Source organism: Pinus tabuliformis, chromosome 7 (genome assembly GCF_031772625.1).
Source record: "Pinus tabuliformis cultivar Carrire ecotype Pingquan chromosome 7, CPIR1, whole genome shotgun sequence".
NCBI lineage: Eukaryota > Viridiplantae > Streptophyta > Pinopsida > Pinales > Pinaceae > Pinus > Pinus tabuliformis.
In genome coordinates this window covers 1,839,457,797-1,839,473,670 of record NC_142293.1, presented here as the reverse complement: position 1 = coordinate 1,839,473,670, position 15,874 = coordinate 1,839,457,797, and the positions used below count along the sequence as shown (strand labels likewise).

General features: G+C 37.6%; 1 protein-coding gene across 1 annotated transcript in view; it reads right to left on the bottom strand.

Annotated features, from left to right (window-relative positions):
* The window catches only part of LINC1 (little nuclei1), a 63,234-nt gene that overhangs the window by 44,389 nt on the left and 2,971 nt on the right, over window positions 1-15,874 (bottom strand). The window contains exons 3-7 of the mRNA XM_089460566.1: window positions 13,066-13,319; window positions 10,955-11,225; window positions 10,779-10,862; window positions 8,277-10,459; window positions 7,908-8,193 (exon numbers count right to left, since the gene is read on the bottom strand). Of these exons, the coding sequence (XP_089316692.1) occupies window positions 7,908-8,193; window positions 8,277-10,459; window positions 10,779-10,862; window positions 10,955-11,225; window positions 13,066-13,319 (3,078 nt within the window). The remainder of the gene's footprint in view (window positions 1-7,907; window positions 8,194-8,276; window positions 10,460-10,778; window positions 10,863-10,954; window positions 11,226-13,065; window positions 13,320-15,874) is intronic.

Here is a 15,874-nt window from a genome sequence, read left to right as displayed (position 1 = left end):
AATTAAAAAAACATATGCTATATGACATTAAACAAGTTAGAAGTAGGGGAAGACTAGTGGCAACACGTGATGTGGTCAACCTTGAGATGGCAATAATATCAGGGTTAACCAACATCTTTTGGTGATTGCAAGCAAATAAGGTAATGTATGGGCGCAAGTGACCTTAGTTCAAAAATATGAATTCTTGAGGCTTCAAATGGCAACAAATGTGGAAGGGGCTTTTCTATCAAAAATGTCACCTCCCAACACAAATACAATGAGGGAACAAGTATCCCAAGCCAATATGTCAACATCAAGATATACACTAAATATCACTCTACCACAAGAATGACCACCTCTAAAAAATTATATAGCGGTGATCTCACGTCCCCTAAGGATTCAGCGATTCAAAATGTTGTTCCCTACAATAGCTAACACAATCCAAAAAATGTAAAATATATTCAACATAATAAAAGAACTATACACATAATAAAAGAACTATACATGGCAGCAAACAAAGCACAAAAACAAGTTGATCAAAATTACCCCAAAAGATAGTTTGTGATTGGATATGGGTTTTGTTCTATCGTAATCCTACAAACAAGCAACTCTCCATCAAAAAGTTGAGCAGAAGCTTCAAACAAAGTTCCATCAGTCATAAAGTGTGCACACAAAGTGGTTGACACAAGATGCATGACAGATATTCCAAACAAGGTGTTAGACACCTAATCCTCAGGGATTGCATGAGAATTTTATAAATATGTAAATTAAGGAAAATTGAAGAGATAGAGTAGAAAGAGACCTTGGAATATGAATCCCAAATGTCACACCTCCTCATGTTATACAATCATGTTTACATTAATGCAGATTAACATTCAGGAATCATACCTTGGACTAACATGGTATCAGAGCCAAGTTTAGGCACCTCTACCCCACTCAGTGGAACTCACCGCTGTCATTCGCTCGACCTATCAAATTTAATGTTTTGGCTTGAAAAATTCCTCTCTCCATGCCAATTTCCTCTACTCAATGCTCAACTATTCATTTTCTAGCGTTATTCGGCAATGCCATGGCGTTACTCTTCACCCTAGTTTCCTTTGTTCAATGCTCATTCTACACTCTGCTTCAATCATCCCTTTATGTTGCACTTTGTGCTCTCTCTTGTTGGTACAAAATGTGCTCTCCCAAATGTTATAAACCTCGCCTGCATCTACTTTAGGGGCTATCGAAAATAGAACCCTGATATTATTGAGAGAGCATAAGTGCAAGAGCATTTTTAGACAACCTGAGAGTGTTAGTGCCCCGAGAGTTGAGACAGTGAGAGTGAGAGTTGAAGAGAGTAAGTGGCATTGAAATGTTATTGTTTCTTCTCCTTTCAACTCTACTCTCCCCTTTGCTTTGAACACGCAACTAGTTGGCTTACTTACCCTGATAGTGATTCGCATCTTTTTTATCAAGCCTAAAGGAAAATGACAGGGAAATATGTCAGCAAACTTGGTATATGAGGCTATAACTGTGCAGTGAAGTACATGACTATTCAATGAGCATATGACTGATCCAAAAACCATGCTTACTACTCTGACAATAAGTCCGTAAAATTTGTTTATTGTTCCTTTGAACACTTCCTTCCTTGGTATCATTATTGTCATCCATAGTTAATCTTTTTGCTCAGTCCTTGCTAAATGCATCATAGACTTATTTCTTCATGCAATTGAGTTTGTGTTAATCCTTTCTTACCATCTCTACTATCTTGGTCTTATTCTTGAACCTATTCAAACCTAGTTTACAATTTCTTTAAAGATGCATTCTCTCATCACCATTGTAAGCTAAGTCACCTGACATGTACGATTCGAGATTCGTGGTGTCGGATTCGGACACGTTGACCCCTCGGAACAGGACACGTTAGGACACGTTATATGTTATTTTATTAAATATATATATATATATATATATATATATATATATATATATATATATTTAAATATATATATATATATATATATATTAAAAATTAGATATTATCATACTTCTTACACAAATTTTAATTAATGATACAAATTTATTGATTTCAAACATAGAACTTCATCTATAGCTATTAGCATGCATAGTACATACAAAATTCAAATAAATGTCAATGGTACTGGTCACATAAATGATAAATCTATTAAAAATTTAAATCATGATTCATAATTCATAACTGAAAGACAACTTACAACTACAAGATAGTAAGATAAACACACTGACAATTGTAGTTTTCTCATTAAGTCATCAAATCAAAATGTGTTACATAGGTAGTGTTGGTGCAATGCCAATGGCAAATAGAAATAGAAAATATAAAACAACTACAGGTATACAAGCCTCAAGGCATCAATCAACATCAGAATCAGCATCACTGTCCCCATCATCATGGTCCCCACTGCTCTCCTCTGCATCCTCCTCCTCCCCTGTATCCATAGTCGCCTCTGCATTTGCTGGTATGGAGGTTGACCCCTCTAAGTCATCAAATCTAACAGGCTCTAGCACTGGATCATTGAGATCCATGTTGGCCAATGCCAACTCAACAGTGGTGTCCAGACCCATATCATCAGGAACAGTGTTACTTGGGAGGGGGAGCGAAAGCGGGGAGGGGGAGCGAAAGCGAGGAGCGGGAGCGACATATTCAGAAGCTCTTGGTTTGGCGCTCTTGATTAAATACGAGTTCCATACCCTAATACATGACAAAATTCAATGGAAACATTGCAATCCCACAATCCTAAAATCCTGAAAAACTGATAAGTCTGCTGGATTTTGAATGAAATCTAAAATTCTACTTTCTCCATATGAAATCCAATGAGGCCGGAACTACTCTCAAACATCCCGAGTCATTTCATGGTAATGTTAAAAACTTAAGTAAAAGGATGAAAATGAAGATTAAGGAGAATGTCACTTTTACTTTAAGAATTTAACATTACCATGAATAGCATATCAATACTAGGGCCTACACTTGATCATGAAGCTGCCAAAATGCTCTACTCCTTGCTGCAACAGCACAAATCACTTGCCAACAGCACAAATCACTTGCCAAATGAAAATATTAATGAGCAAACACGCCCTTTTCTTTCCCGCACTGAGCTTAGCGAGTCCTGGAAACAGGACATGTGTCCCAAAATCACGACATGCTTTTGAAAATCGTGACACGACCTTGGATTTGACATGTCGGAAACGGACACGACATGTCATATGATTTGGACACGAATCTGAACCGAATCGTGTCGGATTCACTGGATTCGGGATTCGTAGGGGGTTTAGGACGAATCCGGTGACTTAGCTTCTGTAAGTGATGTGCTGACTGGAAAGTAGAACTATAAAGAATGATCCAAAGAGATCAAGCACACCCTCATTTTTAATGACTTATGGAAGGGGATTTGTGAAGGTGAAGAGGATAATGCACCCGTTAAGCACATTTCAAATAAGGATCTAACCATTTGGGAGAATAAGGACAACAAATCTTATGCATTGATTGTTGCCTTTGTAAGTGAAGAGGTGATTCATCATATTATTCTAATTGCAAATGCTTATGATGCATTGATGAAGTTATAAGGCTTATATAACTCAAACTCAGAATTGGAAGTAGTTTAGTTGATGATTAAACTCTTCAACCTAGAGTTAAAGAACGATGACACCTTGGCCCTAGCCTCAGAGATTTGAGCCATCATGCATCACGTAGAAGCCACTAGAGTTAAGATGGAAATTCCTCTCACAACCTTTGTCAAGGCACTTTATCATACATATTATCACTATCTTGAATCCTTACAAGCTAGTGCCCAAGGAAGTTTGGAGGATAGGAAAAGGATTTTAGGAAGAGGTGTTAGTTTTTGTAGAAATGGATGTGTTCTAGCCACGAAATTTGGTGGAGATGCTAGAATACATGAGATCTCCAAAACTCGGAAATCATTTATGGAAATTCCACCTAGAAATGGCTTATTAGATTATTAACTAGTTTTTACATATTTCCTAAAGTCTAAACTAAGGGAATATGTTTAATTAATCAAAATTATTTAAGTCGAGGTGCGAATAATCAAGAAACTCACACGAATCAATCCAAAGACGATCCATTATGTTTTAATCTTGGTCGTTGGTGCTCCAACAGAGGATTATAAGAGAAGATCAATGTGGAGATGGAGAAAGCACTTGAGAGGTTCGATTTCTGAGAAAATGGATTTCTAGAGTAGTAACAGTTAGTGGTCGAAAAGAGAGCTAGAGATCGAAGCAATGTGAGAGGGGTAGAGATAGTGAGTCTGGAGGAAAGATTTCCATATCCGAAGAGGCGACAACAAGAGGCCCGAGTTATCCCAAAGAGGCAGCGCAGAGGCTCTGTGCAGTAGCTTCAGGAAGTCAGATCGATTTGCTGGTGAGAAAAATCATTCTTAGTTCCAAATGCCAAGCAGAGGTTCCAGAAGGCCGAAGAGACAATTTCCTCAACAGCTGGAGGCAGAACGACTTCATCAAAGGCAGTTTCGAGTCACATGTGTGGAAAATAGCGCAGAAGCAGTGCAGAAGAGGGAAGCACTGGGATTTGGAGAGCCAGTTTTATGAAGGCAAGTCGTGCCAGAGAATGCTTATGGGAGAAGGGTCCACCAACTTCTATGTTCTATTCTCTATGAGTGCATCATACTCTTGCATTGCTTCTATTTGGAGAAGTTGGTGGACCCTCTTTTCTGGTCAAGTCTCGTTCAAGAGTCATTCCTTGCCCTGACACAAGGTGATTCCTAACATGTCCCTTCTTTAAAAAAGATGGGGAACAAAATCGATAGTCAAACAAAGACCCCTATGGAGATTACAATCTAATTGAGGAAGAAGTCTACATCTTTGAGGTGACAATGAAGAACCATTGCAACAAGCAAATCAAAGAGTATAATGAGATTAAAATAAGGGGTCTACCCCACTCTAATGGCTAGCCATAGATTAAAAAAAGCAAAATACTCGAACAAAGATCCCTCCAAGACATGATATCGCAATCTAATATTTGAAAATGAGGAGATCCTGGAGGTGAGAAGGAAGAACCTTTGCCAGGGGAAGGTCATAGAGTATGAAATCAAATGAAGGGATCTAATAGAGAGAAAGCTACTTGTGAAAGCGGAGCATTTCCATAGCAACACTAGATTTTACAAGATGAAGTTAACCCCTCTCTTGGCAGCCATGGACTCCATGCCCCCTCTCGTCTTCCATTCCACAGACATAATAATGATTTCAACGCTACTCATTGACATGGTATTTTTGAGAAAAAAATGGTTTGGTATTCAAATATTACTCTCTATTATTCAAGTAACAAAAGCATGAAGTGTGTCCCCTATGTTATAGCACAACACACCTTGCCAGAGAATGCTTGTGGGAGAAGGGTCCACCAACTTCTATGTTCTATTCTCTATGAGTGCATCATACTCTTGCATTGCTTCTATTTGGAGAAGTTGGTGGACCCTCTTTTTTGGTCAAGTCTCATTCAAGAGTCATTCCTTGGCCTGACACAAGGTGATTCCTAACATGTCCCTTCTTTAAAAAAGATGGGGAACAAAATCGATAGTCAAACAAAGACCCCTATGGAGATTACAATCTAATTGAGGAAGAAGTCTACATCTTTGAGGTGACAATGAAGAACCATTGCAACAAGCAAATCAAAGAGTATAATGAGATTAAAATAAGGGGTCTACCCCACTCTAATGGCTAGCCATAGATTAAAAAAAGCAAAATACTCGAACAAAGATCCCTCCAAGACATGATATCGCAATTTAATATTTGAAAATGAGGAGATCCTAGAGGTGAGAAGGAAGAACCTTTGCCAGGGGAAGGTCATAGAGTATGAAATCAAATGAAGGGATCTAACAGAGAGAAAGCTACTTGTGAGAGCGGAGCATTTCCATAGCAACACTAGATTTTACAAGATGAAGTTAACCCCTCTCTTGGCAGCCATGGACTCCATGCCCCCTCTCGTCTTCCATTCCACAGACATAATAATGATTTCAACGCTACTCATTGACATGGTATTTTTGAGGAAAAAATGGTTTGGTATTCAAATATTACTCTCTATTATTCAAGTAACAAAAGCATGAAGTGTGTCCCCTATGTTATAGCACAACACACCTTGCCATTGCCTTAAATTTAGGCGTTATCTTTTGAGAATTACTAGGTGTAAATCCCCACTTACTCATGTCCCCGTGTAATGAAAACTTGGTGCAACATTGTTATTTTGTAACCACTTGACTATCCTAGTATATTTGTACTCATGTCTAAGCCTATGTGTATAGATAATTAGAAATTGGCGTGGATATTAAAGACCATGAAACTAGGTTTAGTTACACAATGATTAAGCAAATCATTAGCTCATATGAAATCATTGTTGCAAGAACCCCCCCCACCCCGCACAAATCATAGGTCGGAACCGCTAACCGTGCAAATTTGTGACCGAACTACAAATGGAACCAGGCTTCTCATGCAAAATCATAGATCATGTACCTATGGGAACCATGACGGTTTCGGCAATTCTACATGTCGAACCTCGATGCCAACAAAATTCCACCACGCTTCCCTCACTGTTATGCCACACTTCCCACAGAGTTTCGAAAAGCACGCGCACGGTTCTGCAGGACTTTTTTTTTTTCTTAACTTGTGATTTAAGTGGAGCCCAAGGTGACTTAGGGGTGAGTTTAGCGAAAGGAAGGCCAAGGTTGAGGATGATTTAGGTATTTCCATTGTACTCTTTGGAAATGCCCTTTGTTATTTTGGTATGTTGTATTTTCTAGTCCTATTGAGATGTTCTAGTCACAATTGACTAGCACACAATAATATAATTTCATTTTGTTTCATTTCTCTCTCTCCGACAGCCCACCCCACCCCCCAATTTGACTATTAATGCTATCTGTAATTTCAAGTCCCATTGACCCTATATTGGTCATTTGTAGGAATCAATTAAATTTCAATTTCAAACATACAAATGCTCACAAACACATAGACATACCTTCAGGCACATTTATTTTCTGTTTTCTTTCTATTATCTGTAATATGCTTAAAATCTTGATGTCTATTTGTAATTGCTAGAATCTAGATAGTTGATGCTCAAATAATTAATCATTGATATACTATGGATACCATATCTATCTCAATTTATGTGAAAATATGTATGTTTTCATATCTTCTGGCAACTAGATTGGTATTTTGGATGTTTTTTTATATAAATGCAAAAAAAGATATATATAGATATATATATTAGACACTTCTGAGATGCTTCACCTCCGAAGATTTGTGGAAAATCACACTTCCAACACTTCACTGCCAAAAATACATCCCCGCTTCATGCAACATTGGATGAAATACCATTGCACCTCAAGTAATATGTTTATAATTATATGCTATAACTTTAAAAATTCCATACTTTTAAGTCATCTTTCAAAACTAGATTTATAATAATATATTTTTGAATGGCCATGAAATATGTTCATAATTATATGCTATAACTTAAAAAAATCCATACTTTTAAGTCATCTTTTTACACTAGATTTATAATAATATATTTTGAATGGCCATGTCCTTGACAATCCCTTGCTGTTAAGTCATCTTTCAACTCAGTCCTCACTGGCATCCAAAGTTGCATTTACTGTTCCTCTATGAGAATAGAAATATAAAGACATCAATAATGAACATGTAGGAGTCAATATTGATGGTTTGCATTTATGTCTTGATGAATGTACATATGCATATCATGTATAAATCATAGAGAATAAAACAGGGAATAAATGACATACAAAACTCTTTGATGGGAGAACAGCTGATATATCCCATCAAAGAGCTTGTAAAAAATCCTCTTTTTGATGCTAGGATTACTAAACCTAAGAAATACTCGAGAAGACAAGAACAGCAAGCCTTTCAAAATTCATATACATGACCAAAGAACATACCTTTATAAGTTCATGGGAGTAAACCTCCCGCAGATCATTACCCGCATCGCCCAAACCATTTTCCTGGAAACTTTGGGGATCCTGATCCTCTGCAGGGAGGATATTCGTATCTCTCTCTCCAGCAGAAGGCGCCCTTGCAGGTTCATCAGAAGAAGCTTCCTGGTTATCCTCAGTGACATGATCAAGTGGGTTTTCCTGGACCCCTCTGGAGTCTTCTTCCTCTTGGGTTGTAAGGTCCTTGTCCTTATCATCCAGAGATACTGCTTGAGCGGCAATTGTACTTGCACTGCACGTGCAGACAACGAGAGATATTTATTTATTTATTTTAAATATTTAAGAAATCTGAGAAGACCAACTTAGTATACGTACATGGTGGAGCGTCTTAAATTATACCGCTTCCCTCCAGGAGTTCCTACCCCTGAGTTAGCACCATTAGCATTGTCACGCTGCCTCTTTTTCCTGCGCTGTCCAGATGTGAGCTCAGACTGAACATCAGCATCTTCTGCATCTTGAGCACTTGTGGCTCTAGATGAAACCTTGCGCCGCCTCTTCTTTCCAGACTGAGAAGGTTTTTTATCGCTGGCAAGTGATTCCTCCTTGCTTTCGTCAATTTCCTTAGCAGTATCACTTTTATCCTTTTCTGACTCTTTCCCTAGGTCCTCACTATTCGCTGTAACTGCAGCATCATTTTGTTCTTGTTCTTGTCCATCTTCGGACTCATTCTTCTCCATGTCTAAGGGAGTTTCCAGAATCCCCTTGGCTTCCTCTACAACAGCCTTCATAGAACGAGTTCTTCTGAAAACTCTAATTTTTGCTTTATCCTTCGACTTATGCCCATTTCCAGCAGAGGGCGATGGCAAAGAACTGTCAAAGTTTACAACAGGCCTGGGCTTAACTTTTCCAGGCCCTTGTCTGTTACCTTGTGCAGCTTCAACTGTGAAACCATCATTCTGTACATCAGCCGAAGACCCATGTTCAACCTTTTCTCCAACAATGTTTTCGTGTGTCATTCTTTCAACCTCTGCACCAAGAACAACTTCAAGAGCCGGTGAATGTGATCTCTCAGTTTCTTCGTTCCCAACAGTAGAATCACCCACTTTTCCTGGCGAAGGCGACTGGTTAAAAATCTTTGAAGCACATTTCTGCAACCATGACAGACGACTAGTTTTCGAAGAACTTGCATCCGTCCTTCCAGAAGAGGGTTCAGGATTGACCTTCAAAGATGTATCTACTGGTGTCCCAAAAATATTTTGTCCTAGTGCCTGATGAGAAAAGCCCAAAGCATCTGCAGGCCTGGGAGAATGACTCCCATCTTTATCTGCAATTTGTTTTAAATGATCTTCTGTCACATTTAACTCCATTTTCAATTTCTTAAGCTGATCAAACAATCTTAAAACTTCTTCTCTTTCTTTGCATAAAGATTGTCGTTGTTCCTTAAGTTTCTCCCTTTGAACTTGGAGCTCTTGTATATCATTTTTTATCCCAGTCCACTCTTTCTCTGCATGTTCCCGACTCTCTGAAATTTCTTGTCTCTCCTTCTCAAGCTTGCGTCTCTCCACCTTCATCTCTTCCATTTCTTTGCGTGCTACTTCCCGTTGTTCACAAATATGCTGCACTTCTCTTTCTTTCTCTTTCTGAAACTCAACCTCCTTTTCATGCAACAACCTCTCAATCTCTTCTTTTCTCTTCTCTATGCTGTTCTCCAGTTCACTTCTTTGAAGCTCAATATCTCGAAGAAGATCTGCTCTCTCTCGCCGAACATTCTCAAACCACTCAGCTCGTTCATGCTCCATGCTACTCTTAAAAGCCTCTTTTTCAAGATTAAGAGCATCTGAATCGCTCTGAATATGTTCCCTAAGTGCACGTTTCTCTTGTTTTAATCTTTCTTCTTCATCTTGAACCCATTTTGATATTCTCTTCCTGTCTTCATCAACCTGTGCTGATTCCTTTCTTGCTTGTTCTCTTTTCTCATCAAGAATTTCCCACTCTCTCTCAAACTTCTCCCTTTCTAGTCTTAACTCTTCTGCTTCATTTTCTACTTGCTGCTTCCGAGACCTGTAATTTTCAATCTCTTCTTTTAATTCAGTTTGAAGTTTTAGCAATTCATTTCTCTCTTTTTCTGTAACCTTGAGATTTTCCTGTGCATTAAGGATTTGTTGTTTTTCTTCTTTGAGAATGATCCTAAGCTTTTGAAGCTCTTGCTTTTCATTATTAATATCCTCTCTTTCTGCTTCCAGCTTTTTCTTCTCTGTCTCAATTTGTTTTTCCTCATTTTTATAAGTCTTCTCTCTTTCTTTCAAAGATTTTGACCTTGCATCAACCTCTTTCTCCTTTTCTTTAACCTTTTCAGCTTTCTTTTCCAGTTGTTGCTCCCTTTTACTAATCTTTTCCTCCTTGCGATTGATGTTAGCCTCCATCAACTCAATGTCACTTCTTTTCTTTTCCAACTCCTCTTCCACTAACATTTTCTTCTGTTCAATCTCAGCTTCAAACTCAGTTTTCCTTGCTTCTAGTGTAGCCTTGTGATCTTCAATGAGCTTTTGGATCTCCTCCTGCAATAACAGCAAGATTATTATGGAATCCCATCAAGAATTAATAAAAGAAAACAGTATCTGAACAGTGAAATCATAAGATAATTACAATACAGAGCATGATACCAAGTAAGAATAAGGAATGGGAGCTGCCGGATCCTGGACAAAGTGCTTGCGTTGATTAACAGTAAGCAAGTTAAAGCATTCTCCTATTAATCTTATTTCACGTCAGAATACAATACATGCATGATGTTACAATGCTTAAAATAAATTTCCAATTTAATAAATCATCCACACACAGTACATTTCAACACACTGATCTTTTTTAGGAGAAACTCACATTCTCCATACTGACAAGTTTTTCTTGTAAGGCGTGCAGCTCTTCTTCTTTCTCCTTAATAACAGTTTCTCTTTTAGCAAAATCCTGCACAAGGGAGGAACGAGTCACCATTGACATAGTGAGTGTAAGTTCATAATTCTAATTGTTACGAATGATAGGAAATCTGCAAAACACACCTCTTCTCTAGCAGCTAAAGCAGCCATCCTCACACTGATGTCAGCCTCTTTCTCTTTTAAGGTTGCTTGATGCTTTTCAATCTGCATTTTGGCATCAGCCAATTCCTTTTCAATCTGTTTCATGGCCTCATCTCTCTTATTTATATATTCTTCCCTTTGATTCAGTAACCTCTGTCCTTCTATCAACCTTTCTTGGCCTTCCTGCATCTTTTTCTCCCATTCTAGTAGATTCTGCCTCTCAAGAGAAAGTTCGGATTCAAAAGCATCATGTCTGAAAAAAATATGGATAATATAATTAGACATCTGTTTACATTTTAAATAATTGCTAAATATACAATTGCATCAAACCCAAGATGATTTTTAGGCATGTACAAACATTGCTAAATATACAGACTAACTAGCCCAAGGGGTTTGCTCAACTACTTATCATCAATGTTACTGGGCATTTGACTAGTTCCATGCCAGCAAGTGCCAGGTTATCACCCCTAGGTGAGGCGCACTAGCCTACGTAGCTGGGATTACTAGGATAATGTGGGAAAGCATCCCTTGGGTTTCTTCGTAAGATTTCCCTTGGCAAAAACATATAAAACCAACAACCTGACAAGACTCACGGTAATTAAATAATAATCAACCCCAAAAACATGAAAACATCCTAAATAGATATACCAAGTTTCAAAAACATATTCAACAAGCTGAAAAAAAATCTAAAAAAAGTGGATGAAGCAAAGATAAATCTTAACAAACCCAAAAATTTCAGTCTTCATAATGACATATGTAGTCATAATTTTATATTTGATGTAATGAGAAAAGTAAATTATTGTTAATCTTGAGGCATGGGTTTCAGGCTCAAGGGAATTTGGTTTTAGATCAAGCTCCCATTGTGAGCTCTTAGGGTTTGTCATTGAGTCTACAAGTCATTGTCATGTATGAAAGACCCATTTTGGGCATGTTACATATTGTAAAAGAAGTTATTTAAGTCAGGAACCCTCCAAGGCCACATCAAGTGCTATCAATCAAGTCGGCCTACACAAGAAACAAGCCAGACTAAGACGGGGGACAAGTCGGCCTAATATCAAGTGACTGGAAGCCTATATATAGGGCATCCAGCCTCATTCTTGGAGACACACTTCACCATCAGAGTTTGATCACAAGAAGAAGAAAAAGTGCGAAGTAGAAGAGGACGCAGGAAGAAAAGAAGGTCAAGATTTTTGGAGTAGTTTTGGGTGACTTCTCTCCACACGTGCGAAGAAAATTAGGGCTTCAATATGTTGCAGGGAAGCCGAGTTGCAGTGCCATCAAAGTATTAAAGATTGGTGTTAAAGTATTGGAGTTTTGAGAACCGAGTTCCCTAGGAAGAACAAGGAGATCTAACAAAGAGAAAATAAGGCAGATCTCTCTATTTCCTCTCTCACATGTGGCCTAGGGTTTCTGAAGCAAAGACTGAGAAGTTGTAGAAGTTGCAGATAAGCCGAAATTGCAGAAAGTCAAGTCAAAGTTGCAGTCAAGTTGTTTGAAGGTCAAAGTTGAAGACAAGCAAGGAGCAACTATTTTGAATTGGGAAAGAGGCAAAGTTGACTAGTCTTGGAGGAGTTCTTCGTCAAGGGTCTAGGTCTTGGAATTCGTCAATTGAAGGTTCTATAAGAAAAAGAATTCTTGTGGGTTTTCCTCTCAGAGTTGGAGAGGTTTTGGCCCTGGTTGATCACCTATATCTTGTTTCCTTTGTCTTATTGTTCTTTATGGTTTGGTAGCTGTTTGATGAAAAAAACACTAATAATAATCAAGAGAAAGAAGAAGCCAATTAATTTAAGTAAAAATACATCACAAACAGTTATCAAGAAGAGAAATCATTCTATATTGCTGCCCCTAGATTTCTCAACAAAAAGAACAGCAAAAAACATAGCAATGAGTAGATCCTACTCAGCAAAGCGCTCCACCTCTATATATTCATGGACAGACTGCATTCCCGGAGGAAAAACAAGAGATCTGATCTATGACATCACTAATCTAAACATGGATCAGACAAAAGCAACAGTGTTATATTGAAATTATTAGTAAATCTACAGAGATATGATTTAACAGAAATTGGCAATCAATGTACTGCTATTACATACTCTGACATGAAGGATTGCCTCTCTCTTTGAACAGTCCTTTCAAGTGCTTCTATATCCTGCCCTTTTCTTTCCATCTCTGCAAGTTTCCGGCTAACTTCTGCTTGCAAGGCTTCAGCTGCATGCAACTTTGACTCTGCTGCAAGAGCCTTTTCTTCCGTACTTGCCGCAAACTCACGAGCTTGTGCCAACTTATTCTCAGATGTGAACTTTAGTTCAGCCATTTCTGCACGCATCTCATGTAAAGCATTTTCAAGCTGAAACAGATGAACATAGAGGTCAGTAGACATATTTGGTCAGTAGATATATTCTCCTAAACAATGTGAGCATAGATAGATATTACTTAGCTATTTTGCCAGGCTTGGTAAAGCTTAATCTGTGGCCACATGCAGATTAAGAGTTATTTCCTACCATTGTAATCTTTCCCTCAGTCGAGCATTTATAAAAATTTAAGGAAGAACTGAGGATGGAAAAGACATTGGAAATTAGGGTAAAGCTGGGGAAAGAAAACACTTTGGTTCACAAAACACTTTGGTTCACTCCACTTTCTCTTGAAATGTTCACTTTTATATATAGTTTTATAATTAGTTCTATTCCACAGAAAAGTTCTTAAATTCTTACTTTACTGGGTTTTTCTTCAAAAGCCTATCTAAGAATTTATTAGGCATTGACAAGAATATCAAATTGAACATTAAAATCTTATCACATTATTTGATGATGAAAATGGTAAACAATATGATGCTTACAAATTTAGTAATCAATGAATCCAAGGTCAGCCATTAGAGAAGAACTCATAAGTGGACAAATTTTTGGTACACTTCATGTTTTAAACATTCGCACTATTTTAACCGACAAAGGGATGCTTTTCCACTGTTAACGTCATAGTTTTTGTTTGTTCAAAAGGTTAATTTCAAATTCTTCAGGAATTGCACACTCATCATACTGATTAGCAATATCTTACAAATTTATTATGTAAATGCTACAGAAACCACAGGCCACATTTGCATGAAGTGTTCTCTGACTATTTTGGACTTCATCTAAAAGGGTATGCTTATTGAGATGAAGGCTACATGACCAAATAGCCTACTGCCAACAAAAGGATCAACGACTCCAAGATTAACAGAGCAGTGAAGTGTTCTCTGACTATTTTGGACTTCATCTAAAAGGGTATGCTTATTGAGATGAAGGCTACATGACCAAATAGCCTACTGCCAACAAAAGGATCAACGACTCCAAGATTAACAGAGCAGAACACAGCCATTGCCATGTTATCGTGATTTATAATGAGCATACAACATATTTAACCTTAGGGGAATATGACATTTCAATTGTAATTTTTTGTATTTGACACAAAAATTATGTGAACAAAAGGTAGATGCATAAGAAAAATGTTAAAGCCGTACATTTGAAAATGGGAATGCTTGATTTAATTACTCAAGGTAACAACACAATCATGTCCAAAGGTGGAAATCCCCAACTAGCCAGTTTGACATGCACAGGCTTAAAGATGGAAGTCATGATTTTTGGGGACACCAACACCTTCCAAACTTTATGTTGCCTATGCTCTGGCTGTGCAACAAGAATAACCAGAAAAAAAATCTCATTAAAATATAAGGGCAAAAGGAGAGGGTGTCCTGTATTAATATTTTTATATAGTCAAAAGAGCAGATTTTGTTTCACGTACCAGAGCCCTTGTATTTCTCATCCAAGGAACATAAAATTAAATTTCTATATTATAGCATTCCATGTGCAAGTGACAAAATTTCTACAAATCATACAGTATAGATGGCCTTATAAGCAACTACGTACATCTCACTACATCCTATAATTCATCATTCCCGATAAAAGCATTCACATGTTTAAAGCAGACATCTGTAAACCTTTCCCTGATCTCAATATTAAGTCCAAAATTCTGTGTCATTTATGATAGAAATGTTTCAGGGAGTTGGTAAGCATAGTATTGTATGGGATCATATTCTAAACAGCTGGAACAATGAGGCTCAACAGATTCACACATTAACAATCAGTACAGTTGTTTGAGAAAATATGTAATAGATTGTGGACTTCCTAGAGAAGTTTAGCTAGATCCGTCAGTATTAGAGAATGCCTAGAGATCTGGGTCTAGGCTTCCAAAAGGTTCCCCAGGTGATCCCATAATAGTAGAGTGTAAGGTTCTACCAACAATTATCAATTTCATCTTCATTTCTAATAAAAATTTAGATCATTACATTTCCGTTATAAATATGCTTGCAGGCAAGACTCTTTTCACAGTCTGTGTTTCATATTATTGCCTTTGTTTGGACTAGATTATCTTTTGCTATGCATCCCCTCGTTTGTTATTATTTTAATCCGAATTACCTTTGTTGATTGACTTTGTGTTGTTCATGTGCCATGATTAAATGGGTAACAACATAACTATGCTATACTAAGCGCTGAGTCCTAAAAGTTGCACCGGGGCTAAATCTGGTGTAGTAATAATCCTGGACAGTATTTCACTGCTTACATGAAACATATGGTAAACAAACAGTAACCTTTTATAGCTTATACATGCAACACAAAAGGGAGGGAAAATTGATTTGCCTAAAAGGGCCACAAAAGATTCTTATCATTATTTTAGATACTCACAAATAGTGCACAACAATAAACTGCTACTGCTCAGATGTGTTCCATCGAAAAAGGCATGACAAGACTGAATTGCTCGCAAGCCCGCAAAATTTCAACTTATAATTCTGTAAGCCTACAAATGATGTATAATAAAAAGGTTCCTGACCATTATAATACAAGTCAGAAGGCCTGTTACAACAGATATTTT